The following is a 23,500-nucleotide window of genomic DNA, read 5'->3' on the forward strand; positions in this document are numbered from 1 at the left end:
TGCAAAATAAGTATGCTTATTGCCTCAAGCTTTTTTGTGGTTAATAATTTGTGTAACACTTGTGTGAAGAAATAACAATGAAATAGAGAAATTATTTCCACAGGTAATATACCACGTTAAAGTGATATCGCTGAAAATTTCATATTTTTGTTTTGGTCTCCAAACATTACAAAGTACCCTATCAATCGTTTTTCCTTGCTGAAAATTTACTTTAAGACAAACAGCGCTCACCATTATTAAAGAGTAAGTCGGACAGTAAATTCCACAGATGTGCAGTTAAAGAGGAATTCAGGAAGTCCTGGTTGTCCTGTTGCTGCAGAAAATTTGCTACATCGCTGTACCTCACTGAGAAACTTGGCATTCAAATATGCAGAAGGGTGTGATAGGTATAATAGTTACATGATAAAGGGGGAGGTGGTGGTTTAGTAGTATTGTAATTGGATGGGTTATGCTCCCAGGACCTGGGTTTGAACCCTACCATGGCAGACGATGGAATTTGAATTCAATTTTTAAAATATCTGGAATTAAAAGTCTAATGATGACCATGAAACCATTGTTGATTGTTGTAAAAACCCATCTGGTTCCTTTAGGGAAGAAGATCTGCTGTCCTTACCTGGTCTGACGTACATGTGAGTCCAGACCCATAGCAATGTGGTTGACTCTTAAATACCCTCCAAACAAGGGCAATTAGGAATAGGCAATAAATGCTGGCCTAGCCATCAACACCAACATCTCATGAAAAAAATTAGGGCTAGTCTATTCAAGCGTAAGTGAATTTTTAACAGCATGCTAAGTTTTAATTACTCCGGCACTGAAAATGAACTTTTACAAGCATGGAGTCTCAATCCTTCAGATTTTAATTACTGTTGGGAGATTTTTAAAAATTAGAGAATTTTTCTTACTGCCTCTTTTATTTCTTTCTTAGCCCATCTTCCTTTCTCTCTCTATTTAATTCTGCACATGATTTGTCATTAAATTAACTATTCAATTCCCACATGACTCAATAATAATTTTCAACTTGTGGTTTAAGGAGAACTGCTGCAGCTTGTCTTGTTCACACAGGTCCCAGATCCCACGTAGAGGATGCCACACTGAAATGGATTTCTAATAACCTCTAGTCGCAGTGTTAAAGCCCAAAGGAAACCTCTGGGCAAATATAAGTGCAATGAATGGCTAATGCCACTCATTCACCACAGAGTGCAAAATCAGGGCCAATGTCTCTAAAAGTTTCCCCACCACAGACATTAGGCTCACTGGCCAGTAGTTGCTCTCCTATTTTTTGAACAAAAACGTTGGCAATTTTTAGGTCCTCTGGCACTGCTCCCATATCTAAGGAGGATTGGACATTTATGGCCTGCACCTCTGTAGCTTTCACCCTTCCTTCACTTAGCAACCTTGGATAAATTACATCAGGAACGGGTGACTTTTCTACTTTGAGCATTGCCGCCTTTATAGTAGCTACTCATTTTCCACTTTTGTCCTAATCAATTTGATTACTACCTCCTCCTTTACTGTTATATTGGCAGCATTTGCTTTTTTAGTGAAGACAGATGCAAAGTACTCATTTAGTATCTCAATCATGCACTTTGTCTCTCCATGAATATCTCAACCTTTGTCCCTAATGGACTTTACTCTTCCTTTAACTACCAATTTCCTACCTGACAGGTGATATCCTTGTATTAAAGATAACTTTTTAGCCCTGTCAGTGTTGCCATTTGGTTCTTTGTTGACAGCGGCTAAAGATGTAACTTGCCAGAACAATATTAACCTGCATTTACATAGTGCTTTTAAGGTAATAAATTGCCCCAAGAGGTTTCACTGGGACATTATAAAACAAAACATGAAACGCAGCCATGTAAGAAGATATTAGGGCAAAGAGGTTGGGTAATGTGGTTGACTCTTAAATATCCTCCGAAATGGCCTAGCAAGCCACACAGTTGTATCAAAACCGCTTCAAAGTCTACAAAAAGAAAAAGAAAAGACAGATCACTTAGTATTGACCAAGGCACTGGAAACAACAATGGAACACCCAGCCCTGTTGACCCTGAAAAGTCCTCCTCATTAACACCTGAAAACTTGGGCCAAAATTGGGAGAGCTGTCCCACAGAATAATCAAACAACAGCCAGACATAGTCATACTCATGGAATCATACCTCACAGACAATGTCCCAGACACCGCCACCACCAGCCCAGGATATGTCCAGTCCCAACGACAGGACAGACCCAACAGAGGTGGCAGCACAATGGTATACAGTTGGGAGGGAGTTGCCCTAGGAGTTCTTAACCCCATGAAGTCACATGGCATCAGGTCAAACATGCGCTGATTACCACCTACAGTCACTGACCCCGCCACCACCCACCCCCCCCCCCCCCCCCCCTCACCCACAGCTAATGAATCAGTACTCCTCCATGTTGAACACACTTGGAGGAAGCACTGATGGTGACAAAGGCACAGAATGTACTCTGGGTAGGGGACTTCAATGTCCATCACCAAGAGTGGCTCGGTAGCACCACTACTGACCGAGCTGGCCGAGTCCTAAAGCACGTAGGTGATAGACTGGGTCTGTGGCAGGTGGTCAGGAAACCAACAAGAGGGAAAAGCCTACTTGTCCTCACCATTTTACCTGGTGCAGATGCATCTGTCCATGACAGTATCAGTAGGAGTGACTGCCGCATGGTCCTTGTGGAGACAAAGTCCTGTCTTCAGGTTGAGGATACCCTGCAGTGTGTTGTGTAGCACTACCACCATGCTAAATGGGATAGATTTCAAACAGATCTAGCAACTCCAAACTAGGCATACATAAGGCACTGTGGGCCGTCAGCAGCAGAATTGTACTCAACCACAATCTGTAACCTCATGGCCCGGCACATCCCCCACTCTATCATTACCATCAAGCCAGGGTATCAACCTTGGTTCAATGAAGAGTGCAGAAGGGCATGCCAGGACAGCACCAGGCACACCAAAAAATGAGGTGTGTCATCCTGGTGAAGCTGTAACATAGGACTACTTGCACATCAAACCCAAAAGCAGCAAGTGATAGAGATAAATGATCACACAACCAATGGATTAGATCAAAGCTCTGTAGTACTGCCACATCCAGTCGTGAATAGTGGTGGACAATTAAACAACTGACTGGACTGGGTGGCTCCATAAATATCCCAATCCTCAATGATAGGGGAGCCCAGTACATCAGTGAAATGACAAGGCTGCAGCATTTGCAACTACTTCAGCCAGAAGTGGAGTGGATGATCATCTCGGCCTCCTCCTGAGGTTCCCACCAAATGCCAGTCTTCAGCCAGTTCGATTCACTCCACATGATATCAAGAAATGGCTGAAGGCACTGGATATTGCAAAGGCTATAGGGGCTAACAACATTCCAGCAATAGTATTGAAGATTTGTGCTCCAGAACTAGCTGTGTCATTAGCCAAGCTGTTCTAGTACAGCTACAGTACTAGAAAATTGCCCAGTTATGTCCTGTACATAAAAAGCAGGACAAATCCAAACCAGCCAATTACCGCCCCAACGGCCAATACTCCATCATCAGCAAAGTGACGGAAAGGGTCATCAACAGTGTTATCAAGCAGCACTTAGTCAACAATAACCTGCTCAATGATGTGCAGTATGGGTTCTGCTAGGGCCACTCAGTTCCTGACCTCATTACAGCCTTAGTTCAAACATGGACAAAAGAGCTGAACTCACAACGTGGGGTGAGAGTGACTGCCTTTGACATCAAGGCAACATTTCACTGAGTGTGGCATCAAGGAGACCTAGCAAAACTGAAGTCAATGGGAATCAGGGGAAAACTCTCTGCTAGCACAAAGAAAGATGGTTGTGGTTCCTGGTGATCAATCATTTCAGTCCCGGGACATCACTGCAGTATTCCTCAGAGTAGTGTCCTAGGCCCAAACATCTTCAGCTGCTTTATCAATGATCTTCCTTCGACCATAAAGTCAGAAGTGGGGATGTTCGCTGATGATGCACAATGTTCAGCACCATTCGCAACTCCTCAGATGCTGAAGCAGCTCGTGTCCAAATGCAGTAAGACCTGGACGACATTCAGGTTTGGGTTTATAATTGGAAAGTAACGTTCATGCCACACAAATGCCAGGCAATCACCATCTCCAGCAAGAGGAAATCCAAATCCCCTTGACATTCAATGACATTACCATCACTGAATCCCCCAATATCAACATCCTGGGAGCTACCATTGACCAGAAACTGAACTGGACTAGCCATATAAATACTGTGGCTACAAGAGCAGGTCAGAGGCTGGGAATTCTGCAGAGAGTAACTCACCTCCTGACTGCCCACCATCTACAAGGCATAAGTTGGGAGTGCGATGGAATAATTTCCACGTACCCGGATGAGTGCAGCTCCAACAACACTCAAGAAGCTTGACACTACCCTGGACAAAGCGACTCGCTTGATTGGCACCCCATCCACCACCTTCAACATTCACACCCTCTACCACTGGCACACAGTGGCAGCAGTGTGTGTACCATTTACAAGATGCACTGCAGCAATTCACCAAGATTCCTTCAACAGCATCTTCCAAATCCACAACCACTACCATCTAGAAGGACAAGGGCAGTAGATGCATGAGAACACCACTACCTGGGTGTTCCCCTCCAAGCCACACACCATTCTGACTTGGAACTAAATGACCACTCCTTCACTGTTGCTGGTTCAAAATCCTGGAACTCCCTCCTTAACAGCACCATTCTTACACCACATGGACTGCAGCGTTTCAAGAAGGCAGCTCAACACCAACCACTCAAGGGCAATTAGGGATGGGAAATAAATGCTGGCTTAGCCAGTGATGCCCACATCCCAAGAAAGGATAAAAATAGGTAGGTTTTAAGGAGTGTCTTAAAGGAGGAAAGTGAGTTTGCAAGGTGGAGACATGTAAGGGAGGTAATTCCAGAACTTATAGCCCAGGCAGAGGAAGGCACAACCATCAATGGTTGAGCGATTAAAATCCAGGATGCTCAAGAAGACAGAATTAGAGGAATGTAAATAACTCAGGGAGCTAGAATAGAATACAGAGATTGTGAGAGGCAAGACTATGAAGTGATTTGAAAACAAGGGTAAGAATTTTAAAATTGAGGCATTGCTGAGCCTGAAACCAATATAGGCCAGTGAACAGAGGCTGATGGATGAATAAGGCTTGGTGGTGTTAGGAGATGGTTAGCAGAGGTTTAGAAGATATTAAGTTTACAGAGGCTAGAACATGGAAGGCCAGCCAGCAGTGTGTTAGAATAGCCACCTAGAGTTAAGAAAGGCATGAATGAAGGTTTCAGCAGCAGATGAGCTGAGACTGGGGCAGAGCTGTTTGCTGTTATGGAAGTGGAATTAAGTGGCCTTAGTGATGGTGCTATTGGAAGCTTATTTCAGAGTCAACTATGACACCAAAGTGGCCAAAGGCCTCAAACAACTGTCAGGGAGAGGGATGAAATCATAGAGCCATAAGGAAATCTGCAGATCAGTGCTTAACAAAAATGGTCCGGATACAAATTAGGAATGAATGAGGAAACAGAGTTAAGGCAGAATATCAATCATGATCATACTGAATGGCGGAGGAGCCTGGAGGACTATCTGATCCTATGTTCTTAAACTAAGAATGTTGTTCCAGGACAGATCCATGACTGGTTCATGAAGCTGTGTCTAAGATTGTGAGGGAAAGGAGAGAGTTGCAGAAACACAGCAGGATAGAAATTCATCTCAAGCGGTGGTGCAATAACTGCGCCCACTATGTGCAGTGCCTGATACTTAATTCCATTGCTGTGAAGGAACTGACTATCAGATGCTGTGTATATTTGGCATCTAATCCAATACCGTTCATTTCGTGCCACTGCCCAAGACAAATTTCTACCTTGAACAATTATTATTGAACACCTGTATTGGAACTGAGAGTTTATACCAGCAGGAAAGACTGAACTAGTAGAAGCTTTATTTTCTCTAGAAAAATGAATGCTGAGACTTGATCCGATAGATGTCTTTAAAATTATTAAGTGAATTGATAGGGTGTCCGTAGAGAAGATGTTTCCAATTGTGGGAGAGACCAAAATTAAAAGCTATGATTATAGGATTGACACTTATAAATCCGATAAGAATTCAGGAGAAAATTCTTTATCCAGACAAAATGTGGAACTTGCTACCACATGGAGTGTTTGAGGCTAATGATAAGGATACATTTAAGAGTTTGTGCAAATACATGAGGGAGAAAGGAGTAGAGTGTGTTGTTGATTGGATTAGGTGAAGTAACGTGGGAGGCTTGTGTGGAGCAAAAACACTGGCGTGGACCTGTTGGGCTGGATGGTCTATTTCAATCTGCTGTACATACAATGTAATGTCGTTGGCAAGATTCATTTGCCTGTCACTACTAAAAGAAGATTTAACTACATTTTGTGTAGCACTTTGTATCCATAGGACATCCCAAAGTAATTCACGATAAATGAACTGTGCTTAAAGTGAAGCCACTGTTGCTATATAGGAAAAGAGCAGAATTTCACGAAGAGTAATTGAGATGAATGACCAAATATTAAACCAAAATATGCATGGAGTGCCCCATCTTCCTCATTGACAAGAGATGCATGTGGGGCATCCCCAAAACTCCCCAGCAAAAAGCACGGAAACTCTAGCTGAAGAGTCCCAGTGCCTGTAGGTCGACAGGTGGGTTGGAAGGCATGGGGAAGTGTGAGATAAAAGTAGAAAATGCTGAAATACACAGCAGATCTGTTGTGTCTGGAGGAGGCGTAACTTGAAAATCATTACCAACAGCTGCCATCCAGAAACATGAGAGTGCCATGGGGATGCAAGGGAGTATTGGGAATGATTGAGGGGTGGACCAAGCATCACAGAGGGAATGGTCCCTTTGAAATGTTAAAGGGGAGGGGGACGGAAGGTATGTTTGATAGTGGCATTACACTGAAGATGATGGAAATGGTGCGGAATGATTAATTGAATATATGGGCTGGTGAGGTGGAAGGTGAGGACCATGGGAACCTTAACTTGGTTCTGGAAGGGCAGGGAAGGGGTAAGAGGAGAAGTGAGGGAAATGGAACAGACACAGTTGAGAGCCGTCAACCACAATGTTTGAGGTAAAAGGAGGAAATATTGGAAGTGCTGGTATAGAAGGTGGCATTGTCAGAATAGGTGCGGCTGAGATGGAGAATCGTGGAAAATGGAATCGAGCTCTTACTGGAAGCTGGCTGTGAGGAAGTGCAGACGATGTAGCTCACAGTCCATGGGCTCAGGGTATATGAGATTGATAGCCTAACTCCAGAAATGGAGAGAGAGAAGTTGAGGAAGGGACAGGAAGAATTGGACATGGACCATGGCCTGAATTGTTCGATGGTTGGGCACGCGCAATCAGTGGGCCCGGGAGTAGACTGGAAACGGGCCCTTTATCACGATCGGCCCCCGACATTAATTGGCCAGCCAGCCAATTAATGGCTCAGCACTGCCGGCAGGGGTGGGAAGAGTGTAGGCGCCGATGTCACCGCGGGTGCTGGGTGAGCACTTCCAGTGAACTCCCTGGAGGCAGACCGCTGCCTCAGGGAGCTGCAGACCTCCACAGAATAAGGAAAACAAAAAAAAAATGCTGCAAAATATGTCCATGCAGCACAGTCAAGCACCTGAAAGCATACCTCATAAAAATCCTGTCCCCAGATATCTCTTTTTATTTAATTTCCCCATGGAGACTTCACGCACCCTGGATTGAGGCTTGTGCAAAAATGTAAAGGCTGCTTGGCCAATTGGGCTGTCTGCCAACCGTAAAAGTGGACGAGCCACAAAAATTACTTTCAAATGCCTCCTTAATGGGCTTAATTGCCTGCTTAAATATCAGAAGTGCACCCGCCGAGCATGATATCGCGCGGGTGCATGATGACATTGGGACGCTTGCCCGATGTCATCTTGTGCTATTTTGTGGCTGAACAGGTAGGGCGTACGCCCGCTTACAGGACGTAAAATTCTGGCCCATGTGAAAGCGAGAAAGGGGGGAAATTGGAAGCCAAGTTCAGGGTGAGAGCAGGAACCAGCACCGATACAGTCATCAATGAGCTGGAAAAAGAGGTGAGAGAGAGGAACTGAGTAGGAATGTTCAACATATCTCACAAAAAGATAGCAACAACTTCTACTTGGCAGAAGTGACTGGAGTTAAAGGGGAAGTTGTGCAATGTACGGATGTAACTCTTTCGAGTACAAACACGTTTCCATCTGTTTCAGATGAGGTTACGTTGTTTCATAGTTTGCCATTGTGAGATTTGAACTCTTGATCTTGGGGTTACAAGCCCAGTACCATAACCACTTGGTTGGACAGAGACTGGACAAGAGGAATTGAAAAAGGAAGAAATCAGTTCTATGGGCAACAGCAATCTGAAATGATGGGCCTACCAGGGCAGTCCTGTTTGTGGATCTTGAGAAGAAGGTAGAAGTGGGCTATATGGGGTTGGAGGCAGTGAAGGGAAGGCCTCCACAGGAGATTCAGTCAGTGGCAGTCTTGGAAACAATAGCTTTATGTTTAGTAGTGGTGCAAACTTGAAAATATTACATTTAAGCCCCACACCCAAATCATTAATATAGATTGTGAAAAGCATTGATTTGAGACAGTATTGGAGAGAGTGCAGAAAAGATTCACGAGAATGGTTCTGGGGATGAGGAGCTTCAGTTATGAAGTAAGATTGGAGAAATTGGGGGTGTTTTCCTTGGAGAAGGTTGAGAGGAGATTTGGTAGAGGTGTTCAAAATCATGAGGGGTCTGGACAGAGTAGATGGGGAGAAAGTGTTCCTACTCGTGAAAATATCGAATGAGAGGGCACAGAATTAGAGCAAAAGCGACACAAGGAAAACTTCTTCACACAGTGAGTGGTTAAGGTCTGGAATGCACTGGATGGAGGCAAGTTCAACCGAAGCATTCCAAAGGGAATTTAGATAACTGGTGTTATATAAAAAGGAAGAATATGCAGGATTACAGGGAGAAGGCGGGGACCCCACTGCCTTCTGGATTCCTTCTAATTGAGCTCTAGGCAGGAAGGGTGGAGAGTGTCTTTCATGCCAGGAGGCAAATTGAGATCCCTGATGACTACTTTAGGGCCTCATCAGCTGTTGGGGAGCTTGCCATTCGGGAAGACCACTAAGTTGGCTTTGTCAGCGGCCCACTAGTGTAGTGGGGTGAGGGTGAGTGTTCTCAGGCACTCTGTGCCCAATTGAGGAACCTGTCATCAGGAAGGGGTTGGGATAGTGCCCTGTGGGAAGCCCTTGCTTTCAAACCCACCCCCCCCTCACCAGCTACCCCCATCCCATTCAGACATGCCTATTTCCAGGGATCCGGTGTGATCCCTGTTGAAGATCCCAGTGTGGTACTTGCAGCGACACCCTTCCTGCTGATTAACCGGTAGCTCTCGGGGGCAGGATTTCCACCTGCCTAGGGCTGAATTCGACAGTAGGCCCAACACTGCCCAAGTAAGTGCTTGATTGTCTTGAAATAGTGTCAGGCCTCCCAAAGAAAGCAACTTGGGATTCCCATCAATTTTTCAATTGGTGGATGGCTGCCCATCACCAACATTAAATTCTACTTGTGATTGCAAGATGACCCATGCTGAGAGCTGAATATTCAGGAGCACTTGTCATTTCAGAAATACAGGCAGAATGGAAAAGGATGAGATCAGTACAGTCGTGAGAAATGGTCTTTGTTCATAAGATTAAGATGTCAAATCAGTTTGGGTGGAGATAAGAGATAGCAAGAGGAAGAAGTCACAGGTGGGCATAGTCTAGGCCCCCTGACAGTAGCTATACTGTAGGACAGAGTATAAATCAAGAAATAATGGGGACTTGTAACAAATCTACTGCAATAATTGTAGTGCTTTTAACTTTCATATAAATTGGAAAAATTGAAGTGCTGAAGATAGCCTTGAAAATGAGTTCATAGACTGTATTCTGCACAGTTTCTTAGAACAATAAATTGTGGAACCAACCAGGCTATTTTATATCTGGTATTATTTAATGGGGCAGTATTAATTAATGACTTCATATTGGTAAGGGGATCAAAGGTTACGGGGAGAAGGCAGGAGAATGGGGTTGAGAAACTTATCAGCCATGATTGAATAGTGGAGCAGACTCGATGGGCCAAATGGCCTAATTTCTGCTCCTATGTCTTATGGTCTTATGGTCCCAAGGGAGGTGGGATGAGGTGTCAAAGAGTTGGCATTCAGCCTCCACTAGGTAGAGGTCTGAACGCCAAACAACAGCATCTTCCTTTGTCAGCAGGTTTGATAATGTTAGAGCTGGACCTAAGAGAACAGAGTGTTGCAAGTTCAGAGGGAGATAGGTTAGAATGAGTGAGAGGAGCAGAGAAAGCTGACAGTTCTCAATGAAAAGATATAAAGAAAGAGGCCAGAGGAAGGGGTCCAGGTGGAACAAGAATTCTGAAGACGAGTGTGGGGCAAACACTCCTGGCCAAGGATGTGGGCACAGAGGTGAAGACAATGTAAGAAGAGTACAGCGCCATGCTGAGTTCAAAATTAATTGAGGTGAAGGTGTGAGGTGTGAAGCCGAGGCGTTTGTTAACAACAGATAGATAAGCATCAGAAAACGGAAGGTCAGACGGGGTTGCAAAAGAGATTGGAAGAAGGGCTGGGGTCAGAGGAAAGCGAAGTGGAAGGTGGATCCAGTGGGGCATTGGTGTCCGTGAGTTGTGGAAGCAAGCAATCTTTGAGACCTGAAAGGATGAAAAAAAGTCTTTATTAAAGTGTTAAATGAGGTGAAAGATGAAGTAGAACTGCGGACTAGGACAGATTTGAGATACAGAGTGTTGGTGTTCCTGAAGAGAACAGACAAGACCATGGGCGGAATTTTCTGTGCTCACTTGCATCAGGCGTGTTCAGCGGCATGAGCAGACGATATGGCTAGAAGGCCAAAAATTGGTTTCACAACATGGTGAAACCAGATTGCGATCATACACTCTCCCCGTCATTGTCGGGCCACGTTTCCCACCTTTGAATGTCAGGAACCTCATTGTAATACATCTGCATATCATTACAAGGCCAGCCCACTGGAATTATTCCCCCCACACTGGATCATTTGCCCACGTCGGTGGGAAATCACACTGGTGCAGAACACATCTTGACAAGTGTGATGTGCAGAAGTCAGGACTTACTGACAGGGCCTTGCTCACATCGTGGACATCTGAGGAGCAGAAGATGCTGCAGCCTGACAGCAATGAGATCCTGGAAGAGTGTCCATGGCATGCTGGATAGATTCTCATGGACATGGCTCTGCTGCGCAGCAACTCACGGAAGTTGGAAAGTCACATTGAGGGTCTGCTCACAATGGATGATGGTCGGGGGGCTGGAGAGGAAGGTCCAGCTGTGTTTGGGAGGGGAAGGTCCAGGATCGACTGGGAAAGGAAGAGATGTCGGATGCGATGAGGTTGGTGGGGGGAACGAAGGGGTTGGGAGGTGAGGTTGGGAGGGGGGCAAAATGGAGCTGTCGGAGGGGGCTGAGGTAGTGAGGGGGAAACAAAGGTTTTGGGAAGGTGAGGTTGGGAAGGGGGGAACAAAGATGTTGGGAGGGAGGTTGAGAGGGGGAAGGGGCCATGGGGGTAGTGGGGGAGTAGATGGCAACTGGGGAGGTAGGTGTAAGGGGGAATGGAAGATGTAAGGGAAGGAGTTTGGAGGGGGGGGAAAGGATTGTGGCGGGGGAGTCTAGGGGGAGAAAGGAATCCAGGGTGAGGAAAGAGTGCTGAGATAGGGGTGAATAAGGGTGGAGGAAGGAGTAGGAAAGAGGGAAGGAGGCCTTTGGGAAGAAGGACTAAGGGGGGGGGGAAGGAATCTAGAGGGGGGTGATGTCCAGGTGAACTTGCAAGGAAGGGCTTTGATGAGTCCATGGCTGCTTCCTGGGATGAACTGAGGGTGGGATTGGTAAGAGGGAATGGTTAGGATGACCAAGGGCAGAGTGAGGCATTAGGGTGGGAGGGTGAGGGTTTGATGGGACTTTAATGGAACTTAACCTTGCCACTGGGCAATAACAGTGTGTCATGTGGACCCAGTTCTGCCCTTGCCATCCCTTCTACCGGGGCGAGGATGCAGTGGGAGGACTCGTGGAGCCTGTCAATGAAGCTGAAAGACACCATTACACATTATTCAGTGCTCCCCTCTCTTCCAAGGTGGGTCCCATGACTACTTCTGAGTTGTCTGGGAAGCCTGGTGTCCAGATGGTTTCTGTGAAAGATCGTATTAACTAAAAAGGCAAATAAATAATTACTGAATATTTTGTGGGAACAACCAGGAAAAAAAGCCCAGAATATACTTGGAACTGGGTCCACATGACACATTGTTATTGTCCAATGGCAAGATTAAGTTCCATTAATTTTGCTCTTCCCCATTTGTTTGCTAAGTTTTGGAGTTTCCAGTACATTTACGCATAATTTTTTCTGCATTTGGTCCCTTTAAAAAAATTCCAGATAGGTACATAATTTGGTTTAAAAGCAAATAATTGATATGGTTTATTTATGTGGTTGTGTTTAACTCTTCAACTCATAAAATTCTCTATTGTTGGCTACTAAACATTTTTTCTATTTGATATATGCAGCATACTGTGGTATGAAATTGTGTTAAGTTCTGCATCAGCAGCTATGCATGTGTGTGAAATTCCTGTCTGCTATATTAACAGAGGCATTAATACATTTAAAATAAGTATTTGTACACTAATATCGCCCAACATAACTTTAGTTCATAATGTTTAAATTACAATGACACAGATGGATAGATGTTGGATACTTTGTACTTTACAGCTCATTGGTCGAACAACAGCAAGTTAGGAGCAAACAAAAGTTCTTTGATTTGGTAAAATTTTCCAGCGTCCAAGTTTCTTTGGCTCAAGTAATTCAGTCCAGAAGCAGGAAAGAATTATGCTCAGTGAGTGTCCTGGTAATATGCAATCTAGGAATATCCACCAGTAACAGGATTCTTACAAACTCTCGTAATGAACCCATGGATGGGGCTTTATAAATGTAAGGTTGGAAATGCTTGGATGTTGTTTAGATTAAATAAATTGAAGTCATATGAATGCATTAAGCTAATAACAGCAATAATCATTTCTAGGCTTTGCTCTCAAAATGTATCTCTGGTAATATAGTAATAGAGTATAAAAATGATTTCCTGTTACAACATCTAGCACACGGCTTTGTTATCTTCATCGGAAAATACCTGCTGGTATAACCTTGACTCTGTGCGATTTGACATCTTTGTTTTCTTAGAGTAAGGACCCTGGCATCCAAAAGTAAGAAGCGAATATACTCACAATATTTGACAAACTCTTGATTACGCACTGCTAGAAAGTGGTCACATTCTTGCCTTAATCATGTACACTTAATAAGTCAGTATACTCAGGTATTTTCTGTCTTCCTAAATATATCTATTCAGTTCCCCTTTCTTGATGATCTGGTTTGGCTTCTCATCCTCAAATTGATTGAATTTCAGAATCTTTGCCCTCAACTACAATGTCTCCATGGCCTCAGCCCACTTTATACCTTCAATATTATGCCCTTCCTTGGCCTTCAGTTCAGTGACTCTGGCATTAATCCTGAGCATTGCCACTTCCCATTCCACTCAGAGGCTCCCTGCCCAAACTTACTGCCCCATGCATCTACCTTACTCCCCACCTTTGAAAGGCTTCTGAAAACACATTTCTCTGACCATATTTTTGGGGCATCTCTCCTAAAACCTCTGCAAAGGCTTGGCTTCCCCTGCTGCTGTTATTGATGTTAGACTGATTGCCACTTGTTCTGATTATATCCTTTCTTTAGTCCTTCATTGCTTAAGCAGCTAGGAATAAAGCTGCACTATTGTGATTAATGAAAGTTGGCATGGGAATAGTGCAATGAAAGCTTGGTTCAGATGGTGACACTCTCATCCTTCAGTGTGAAAGTTGTAGGTTTAAGCCTCGCTCCAGAACTTGTGCGTATAATCTGGGCTAAAACGTCTGTGTAGAGAATACTGCATTGGCAGAGCTGTCTGCTCTTGAATGAGATGTTAAACTGAGGTTGTCTGTCTACTACCACGGTTCAGGTGGATGTTAAAGGTAATGCATTTTTTTTATGTGCAGTGAATGGTCCTGACCAACAATCTTCCTTTAAACAACACCATCAAATATAAATTAACTGATTATTCCTCTCAATGGTGTCTGTGGGACCTTCTTGTGCACAAATTAGCCATTGTATTTGCCCACACAATAACAAAACTTGCATTTCAAACAGCAAATTCTTTCTTTTTGTTACCCAGGGGAGAAAAATATAATCACATTTTCACAAACATACTAAAAACCATCTACCTCACCAGAGAGAAGCATTCAGAACTTAGGTTTAGTTTAAGTTACCTTTTAAATTAATTTAGTTTTTAACTGAACTGTCCTAAGTGATTTAATAGTTTTATATGAAATTCATTTATATTTTTACTGAAAAAGGCATTTCACAGATGGCATTGGACAAGAAAACAAGAGTCACAAACTCGCCTCACAATGCCTTCCTACAGCTGTAGTGGCACAACACAAGTACCCACCTCACAGTGCTGCTGGAATTTGCAATTGCACCCTGCTGCCCTGAGCCTTACGGTGAAGCACTGGCCAGCAATAAGAAAGTGATCAATCCCCTCGAGTTCCAATACGATTGTTGATTCACATCTTTCGGCCTTTCATAAGTTTACAGTGATACTCACATCTCTTTTCAACAGGCATCGGAATGGATGCATGGCGAGTTGAGCAGGAATCCCAGACTATCTTGGGAGTGTCCCCAAGCCATGCTCCTGAGCCATGCACCCATTACAACGAAAGGAAAATCAAATGGCTACTATTATTGGGCTGCCTGATTTTCTTCTGTATACTCTAACCAGACATGCTTAATGCCCAGGCAGTGAAGGAAAAAAACCTTTCCCCATAAGCCTAAAGTGCACATTATTATCATTTCCATGTGTAACAAAACTTGTTAAAGCAGCAACAAATAATTCTAAGCCTTATCAGTCATATGAGATAACACAAAGCTGACAATGTAAATTTAGATTGTTCTAACAGGTTGCCAAAACTATATCGCCAAAATTGTATTGAAATTGCTGTTGGTACACTAGTTTCAAGGTTGACTGTGGCCTTATAAAAATTACTGAAATAATTCTTTGTTGCCCGTTTATCTCTAAATTTGTAGGTTTTAGGTTTAGATAAGGATTATGAGAGCTCCCACCAGTAGGATCCCAGTGGAGCACTGGAAATTCTTAGTATGCAGTGCAATAGCTTAAGCAGGCACATAAACCCTTGGCTGTGCAGGAGAAGGCAGATCAGATGTTTTCTTAAATATTGTCCAGTAGAATGAAAGCTGATCAAATTAAATTTGCTCATCAAGCGTTTGCTTATTCATGAAGTCCAGGGAAGAAAAGCTGAGGTATAAATGCCTGATAAGTACTTTCACCAAAAATGACTAGTTCAGCAAAATGGGAAGAGGTTACTGACACAGAAAATGCTGTGTGCAAGATCAAGAAAACTTGCCTACAGGTGAAGGAGACAATGGCTGGCCTGAAGAGGGCTGTTAAAATAAAGCTGAAGTACATCCTTCAGTGTCAAGCACCTTCCCCAAATATGGAAGGTCCACAGGTGCAGGAATGTTGTAAAGGTAAATATTTACTTTAAATAGATGATACAACAAAGATAAATCTTACACAACCACAAGCGCTCATATCACTTACGTCACAAACATGGTACTATGTAGCTACGCTGTTGTACAATATGTTCTTCTTTATTCATGTAGGGTAGGTCAGGAGTCCTATATGACAACAGCTTTCATCTTCAAGTTTCAAGGGTACAATTATCATCAGCAAGGCACACTTCCATGAACCTTCTCTCTCTTGGGTCATAACAGCCTGAATTGTGTAGTTTTCTAGAGCTCCTTTTCAACTGGCCACTAACATAACCCTAGTACACAGTTTGGCCACTTCTTGAAAACCCCCGGCTCTTTAGCGTCTGAGCTATTCACACAGCTTTCCAGGCTTTAGACCTTTTTAGCCAACTCACACAGTACCTCTAAGAGTTTTTGTCTCCTTTCCTGTCAAACAGAGAAACTGATCTCTTCCTGTGAGTGATTTGCTTCTTCTTCTCACAAGAATTCTCTGTGTTCCTCTTTCTGTCTCTGTCAACTTTCGCTTTGTGACTGCATCCGTGCGTTGATCACCTTCACCCTCCTTTCTGTCTGCAACTCTCCATTGTGTCTACAGATCTCCGTTGTGTCTACCAACCACATGGCTTCTTTCTTAACTTCCTTCTTGTTGGTACTACTTCTAGGTTATGGATCGCTAAGTCACATGGACCAATTATTTTGTATTATCCAAGAGAATTTTTTACAATTGATTTATTTACAATTGGTGCAAACTCTTAAAAGTACTTTTCAAACATTATTAAAAACAATTACAGATCTGCCTTCTCCTGCACAGCCAGGGGTCTATGTGCCTGCTTAAACCATTGCACTACTGCACTGCACACTAAGAATTTCCAGTGCTCCACTGGGGTCCTACTGGTGGGAGCTCTCATAATCCTTATCTAAACCTAAAACCTACAAATTTAGAGATAAACAGGCAACCAAGAATTATTTCAGCAATTTTTATAAGGCTACAGTTTACCTTGAAACTATGTACTAACAGCAATTTCAATACAATTTTGGCAATCTGTTAGAACAATCTAAATTTACATTGTCAGCTTTGTGTTATTTCATATGCCTGATTTTAAAGATATTTTAAAGAAATTACGTAGTTTCATTACTGTGCTGTTTCCAGCAAAGGTCATCAAAGGCCAATTAAAATTGGGTCACATACACCAGCATAAAGTGGATCCTCATAATCTGTAAGTCATTTTGCAAAGGTCCATCCTAAACCCAAATAGAAGTGCAGTTATAAGGAAACAGCAAATTTACCATGTAGCTTAATACTGCAGCTGGAGACAAAACCAAGTGGCAATTCATAACTCAAACAGCAGAGAGATAGAAATCTCATAGGGGTTGACACAGGAAATCTTTGATATTTTAACTAGGCAATGGTGCAGTGTCAGACAGGATGTGCTGGAGGCTGCCAGCTGTATATCACTACCTGTGACATGTACATGCAAATTCTCATAAATATTTACATACTTACAGAGCATTACAAAAAGGAACAGAACTTGAACCAACTTGAGGAGGCCATTTTGAATCCTTAGGATGACCAGCTTTTCACATTGAAAAGCCATGAGAAGGCGGGGCTCCTTGATGATTAACATGTTGGCCAACCAATGGCAGGAGACTGGGATAGGGGCAGTTGAAGGTGGGAAGTTATAGGATGACATGAATATGTCCAGCAAGAGTTGGAAACCCTATTCTGTAGATTGTTTAAAAGGCATCATCAGCAATGGAGCTGTCAGCACCAAAAGGGTAGTGACAACTCCCCTGGGGACATCAAAGGGGCAGTGGTGGGAGGGATACTGATCTATTGCATGCATTGCAATGTAATGCAATTTGATGGGTGTTAACAGGAAGAAGAATGAAATTCCACACAGATTTTCTCCCCCCAGGCCCCGTTTATATTTGACAAGAAGGGAAAAGGTGAAAACCCAGATATTTAAAGTATTTTTAGGAAAATGTCGGCACACCGGAACATTTAATGAAAAAACAGGATTGTTCTGGTAAAACCGGGATGTCTACTAATACTGAAAATTTGTAGTTGGGTTCTATAATTACTCATCCCACAGAGGGGAAGTACTGTGAGAAAAGACAGAGGTCCAGAATTTCACCCAGCTTTCTAGTGCAATGTAAATCGGAAGGCAGTATGGTGGCAATCCCAATAGGTCAGAGCCTGGATAGGCTTGGTCCTGGTCTTCACAGTCATGTTTTCACAGAAATTCTATCTACCCAAACAAGATCACCCTGCATGAGGAGACCAAGTCCTATGTTGGGAGGGGAAAGATTTACTGATTGGCCATGTTGGTGGAACACATGCTCACCTGGGATTCCAGTCCTGGGACTCCTGAAGACTTTCTTCATACCAAAACACGTTTCTATCCCCTTACAAAAGGGACTGCTGGCCTTAACCTTTGCCCTGCTCTGAGATGGTGACAGTGGTGGGTAGCAAGGTGTTGGCTTTACTTCCAGACCCTTTCCTTCTGATGGGTTCCCAAGAAGTATTGCAGGTGCCAACAATTGAAATACTACTGAGGGGAACCCTCACACTCCCCACTGATTCAGGGAAGGCTGCCAGGGCCAACACCAATAATTCTCTCTATATCCACTCTATCAGAACCTTTCATAATTTTAAAGACCTATATTAGGTCACCCTTTTTTTAAGTGAAAAGAGATCTTTCCTGTCAATCTTTTCCAGATATGTAAACCTAGGCATTTCTGGTATTTTGGTAGCTTATACTCTCAACCATTAAATACCTGAGCTATTACCAGTCTCTAAATCCATTGGAGTTGCTTGAATAACAGAAGAAAACAGCTTTGTGACAATGGTGTACCTTGATTTGGCTCTTGCACTGTATGCAAGTGTTTTAGTTACATTTCATGCAGCAGTGGGGAAGTTTACTTCCAAAACTCTGTCAGCAACTGAGTATGACTGACAATCCTTGCATCTGTTGCAGAAATCTTTGATGAAGTGATGGAGAGGGTTGATGAAGTTAGCGTGGTTATTGTGTATATGGACTTATGGTTCCATACTCGATACCTGAGAGCAACATCTGCCTGGTTAGGAACATGTGCCTTGTCAATAAAGTTTAATGACACACAAGTCACTCATAACATCACGGGTTCCCATCCACCTGCAGAAGTAAGGAGTCACCCTGAGCCATGCTCACATTTCAAAATTTAATGAATTAACAAAAAGGAGCAGAAAATAAAATGAATGCAAAGGTGTTATGTGTCACACCAACTTGTGATCAACTAATAGTGTGGCAACATAAAATCACCAATGAGAAGCCCGTGGTGTGCGGAAGGTGCCTTAAATTTATGGATGCTACATCTAGGTGCTGTCCCCTCGCTGGCACTGGCCAGCTGAGGTTAATGCCGCTGTGAGGACTTGCAGGTCTGAGCACAACCCCAGGAGGCCCTGATTGTTCTCCTGGAGGGGCCTCTCCAGGAGAATCGCCACTCTCTCCATGGAGGAAGCATGATGCTCGGCCATGAGGCTTATTGCATCGGTGATGCTCCGCGTGGACTCCTCCAGCATGGGCACCATGCCACGCATTGCCTCATGTATCTCTGCCAGATCCTCCTGCACCCTGCTGCACTTCCAGTGTTTGCTGCCTCACAGACCAATTAAGAGGCACATCATCAGCCACTAACTGAGCTCCTCTGCAGTCCTCCGACTGCCGGTGCCATGAGCACTCTCTGTCTCTGCCTGTACCACAAGCGAGTGTGAAGTGCCCTCACCGCTGTGCCCCGGGACACTAGCCAACGATCTAATTCCCAACGTGGTGCTAGTATCTGCACTGGTGCCTGCCTGGCAGAGATGATGTGACACTGGTGAGTTGATATGTTCTGGGCCCTCAGTTGTCCCAGCCCTGCTCCGGTGATGCTGAAAGGAAGAACAAGGACATTTGATTAGTCAAGTGGAGAAACTGTCAAAGTGCATGCCTGTCCCCTGGATCAGTATGCGCTCATCCTTCCATAATCAATGGAAGCTTCAATCAGTGAACATTCAGCAGTGCCATGGCTGCTGGGACACACATGGTGACCTCAGTGCTCGGCAATTTTACCTCCACGTGGCACCCCAGCTTCACCGCCACCGGTTGACCTGGGCACATGACGCCTCTCCAGATCCTTTGCCTCCCGCCTGTATCTGGTGTTTATGGTCAACTGGGCCTGGCCTTCGCCAGTCTGCATCTGCTTGGCGGCATCGTGTGCAGTCTTCTCCTGAAAAGGGGAGAGGAGCATTGATTAGTCCAGCCTGTACCTGGATTCCCATCGCATCCCTGCCACCCCAACCAGAGTGGGACATCGCAGGGCTCTAGTGATTCATCACCCCACAGCTGCCACACACTCACACAAAGAAGCCAAGGCTGACCTCCCTTGCCCACATGCTGTCGCCATCACATTTGGCGCCATGCGGTCTAACCTTGCAAAGCAAGGAAGCAGAAGAATATAGAATGCCAAGGTCAGCAGATGGATTGGTGCCCCGCCACCTGGAAGCTCCCCTCTCAGCATGTCAGCAGCCTGACTTTGACATGTTTTGCAGTTCCAGCACTCTGCCTAGGTGCAGATCTTTGAGGTAGCCCCCAATACAGTATTCTGGGTGTCAGTCTACCATATGCAGAGGGTGCAGAACCCAGCTCAGCATTACCCTCTCAAGGTGAACTAGGCATGGGCAATAAATGCTGGCCCACCCAGCGAGGGGAACATGCCGTGAATTATTCAATGCTGTAACTGCACTCAGAGTTGGCGAGGGGTGGCTGGGGGGAAAGCCTACCTGCTGCATTAAGTTACCTCTGCCAACATGGTGCTCACCCTTCCCCTGCGCAAGAAGTCATTGAACCGCTTGCAGCACTGGACCCACGTGCGTTGCATCACATTATGGGAGCTGACCATGTCTGCCACCTCCTCCCAGGCACGTTTGGTCAGGTGGGGGGGCCTCTGCCTCCCGTTCCTCAGAACGAGGACCTCCCGCCGTGCTGCCACCTCCTCCAGGAGGGCAGCTAGGCACTTGTCAGAAAACCAAGGGGCACATTGCCCCGCTGACCTACCCTCCTGCCTGGCCTGCTCACTAGCAGTGCTCTGGGGAGCCCTTCTGTTGGCCACGATGAACAGCCTTTGCAGGGCTGCCTGTGCTCGATTTGAACAGGTTGCTGGATCGCTATTGGACCCGGCGTTCATTGCACCCCCGCCGCCGCCCGCTATCCTTGGGAGCCGCGCTTCACACAGGGCGTGCCTTAATTGGCCCGTCCACATAAATTGGCGGCTCCACACATGCCTGCTCCTGAACGGGGAGAAAATCCTCCCCACAGTGTTGCTCATGTCAAGTTGGAGAATGTGGTAGAAAAGCTGAGCGGTGAGAGTCAGTGAGGTAATAGGTAGAGATGAAGTTACTCGATTAACTTAAATTTGCCAGGAATCAAGCAGAAATCTTTTATTTGCGCTATGAATCGATTTAAAATGTGGTGAGAGCTAAATAAAAGACATTTATTGGTGCTTTTACCATATACCCCTTCCAAGACTTTTCAGACATCCCCTCTGCCAATCTGTGCCCCATCTCATCTGCTACTGAAACCCTCATCCATGCTTTTGTTAATCTCCATACTCAACTATTCCAAAGCTCTTTTGGTTGACCTCCTATCTTCCATCCTCCATAGACAAGTTCATCCAAAATTCAGTCCATTTCCCATCACTCCTGTGTTTTACCAATCTACATTGGTTACTAATCCACTATCTACTTTAAAATTCTCATCCTTAAGCTCAAATCCCTCCCTGGCCTTTGCCCTCCCCTATCTCTGTAGCCTCCACCCACCCTACAACATTCCAAGAACTCAGTTCCTCCAACTCCAGCCTCTTGTGCATCCATTACTCTTGTCGCCCCATTACTGGAAGACATGTTTTCAGCTGTCTGGTCCCAAGGTCTCCTAAAATTTATCTGCTTTCCGCCTCACTTTCCTCCTTTAAAACTCTCACTAAAACCTCAGGCTCTTAGTCACCTCTCCTCATATCTCCTTCTTTAATTCTGTGTCAAATTTTGGCTGATGCAATTCTGTGAAGTAATTTGGAACATTTCTAGCGTTAAAGGGGCAATATAAATGCAAGTTATTGTTACTGTTATTTTAACTTTATCCCTTAAAATATTCAATTTTCTTGTAAGAAGGGCAACAGCTGCTATTTTTGGCATTCCTTTCTTTTCTTAAAAATCGGCTACAGGATGACAAAAAAAAATCACATCAATTCTAGTATTGTACAACTGTACAAATGTCACAGTGACAGTAATAAGATTGGCTCTACTGACCCAAATGAAATTAACTGAACATATTTTTCTGATTATGGGGCCCATTGAAGCCCATATTGTGTTTTCTGAGCATCACAAAAACAGCTAGATACCAAAATGAAATTAGAAAAGAGAGAAAAGAAATGACCTGCTTGAGTTGGAGGGACAGGAAAATGTTGAAACAGATGAAATATAAAAACACTGTGCCAGGCAGGCATGTGATAGAGAGAAAAGTAGTACAAAGTTATTTGATAAAGAGTAGGTCATAAAGATACTGTTTTAATGTTAACGTTTCTGATAACTGTTGAAATCAGCAGTTCTTTGTCAGCAGAAAATATCGGCTGTGTGACATTAGATCAACCACCCACACACCAGTATAAATTGCAGCACAGACATGTCTGGCACTATATTCTATTTTATGCAATAGCAGATAACATGACAGGTTAGCTCAAGGTTGATGTTATTGAATCCAAAGTATTGATTGATTGTTATGATGCCAGTGCATTTGAAGCATCAGTGTGCTACACCACAGAGCGGTCGGCATAATTATGATTCACTACATATATTTTTCTCAATCTTACCCAAGCAGCTGTGCAAAGGTATTGAGAAGATGGCAAGCATCTTCTCAGAGAAGGAAAGGAAAGTCAAATAGAGCTAATAGCCAGGCACTCTTGCTTATTACCTTGTGGCAAGACAACATTGTTAGGGTTTTGGAATAGCTCTGGCCTTCTCTGCATTAGAGGACATAAATACCTCCAAAAAAAGGCCCCACCCATGGTTAAATTAAAATGAAGTTTCTCATCTAGCCAATGTTACTTATGAATAAAGCATTTGTGCCACTCTATGTGAGCACATCTGTGACAATGGTGTCATTACCACAATTATACTCTTTCCTCAAAGAGATTTCTTTCCATGTTGTTAACGCGGGACTTTTTGGTTGATTGTTTCAGATTATAGGAGGGAGGAGATTTCTGTAGATGTACTAACAGCAGGCCTGACCCATTACACTGAAATGGATTTTCTTTGAGTATTAACATTATTAAGAATAAAGCAGCATTTAGAATTGCAACATATTCAGACTCTTACCCAGATCTCATATTCAGATGTGGTGTAAAATTATCCAATTTTGTTGCTTCAACTAAGCATGTCTAATTACATTTCCTGATGGCGAAAGAAACATCCACTGGTGAATGTTATGAAACCTAGGGCAACGCAAATGAAGCAACTTGCGCTGATGTAAACGGTATTAAATCCAGATTCATTGTGTTGAATTTTCACAGAGCAGCAGAGGTGGGTTTGGAGGCAGGCAATTTCACACTACCAGTCAGTGTGCCAATCTGCTGGCATGTTCCTGCCTCTGGTGTATGTTCATGCTAGCTGCTTTGAGGGGTTGACAGTCACCTGCCTGCCAGAGGCAGGTAAACAATTAGACCAATTAAAGTGCCTATTGAGGGCACTCATCAAATGCCATTTGGAACCTTCCAGATGGCAGATGGCCCCCTGCTGAGGTGGAAGCCTGGCCAATGAACGGATGCAGTTT

At 44.1% G+C, this 23,500-nt stretch overlaps 2 protein-coding genes across 2 annotated transcripts in view; both read right to left on the bottom strand.

Moving 5' to 3' along the window:
* The window catches only part of dpep1 (dipeptidase 1), a 121,602-nt gene that overhangs the window by 81,241 nt on the left and 16,861 nt on the right, over positions 1–23,500 (bottom strand). Inside the window, exon 3 of the mRNA XM_041191691.1 lies at positions 19,751–19,907. Within this exon, the coding sequence (XP_041047625.1) occupies positions 19,751–19,907 (157 nt within the window). The remainder of the gene's footprint in view (positions 1–19,750; positions 19,908–23,500) is intronic.
* The window catches only part of zgc:162592 (uncharacterized protein LOC561993 homolog), an 85,964-nt gene that overhangs the window by 19,196 nt on the left and 43,268 nt on the right, over positions 1–23,500 (bottom strand). The gene's annotated exons all lie outside the window — the stretch shown is intronic.

Source organism: Carcharodon carcharias, chromosome 7 (assembly GCF_017639515.1).
Source record: "Carcharodon carcharias isolate sCarCar2 chromosome 7, sCarCar2.pri, whole genome shotgun sequence".
Lineage (NCBI taxonomy): Eukaryota > Metazoa > Chordata > Chondrichthyes > Lamniformes > Lamnidae > Carcharodon > Carcharodon carcharias.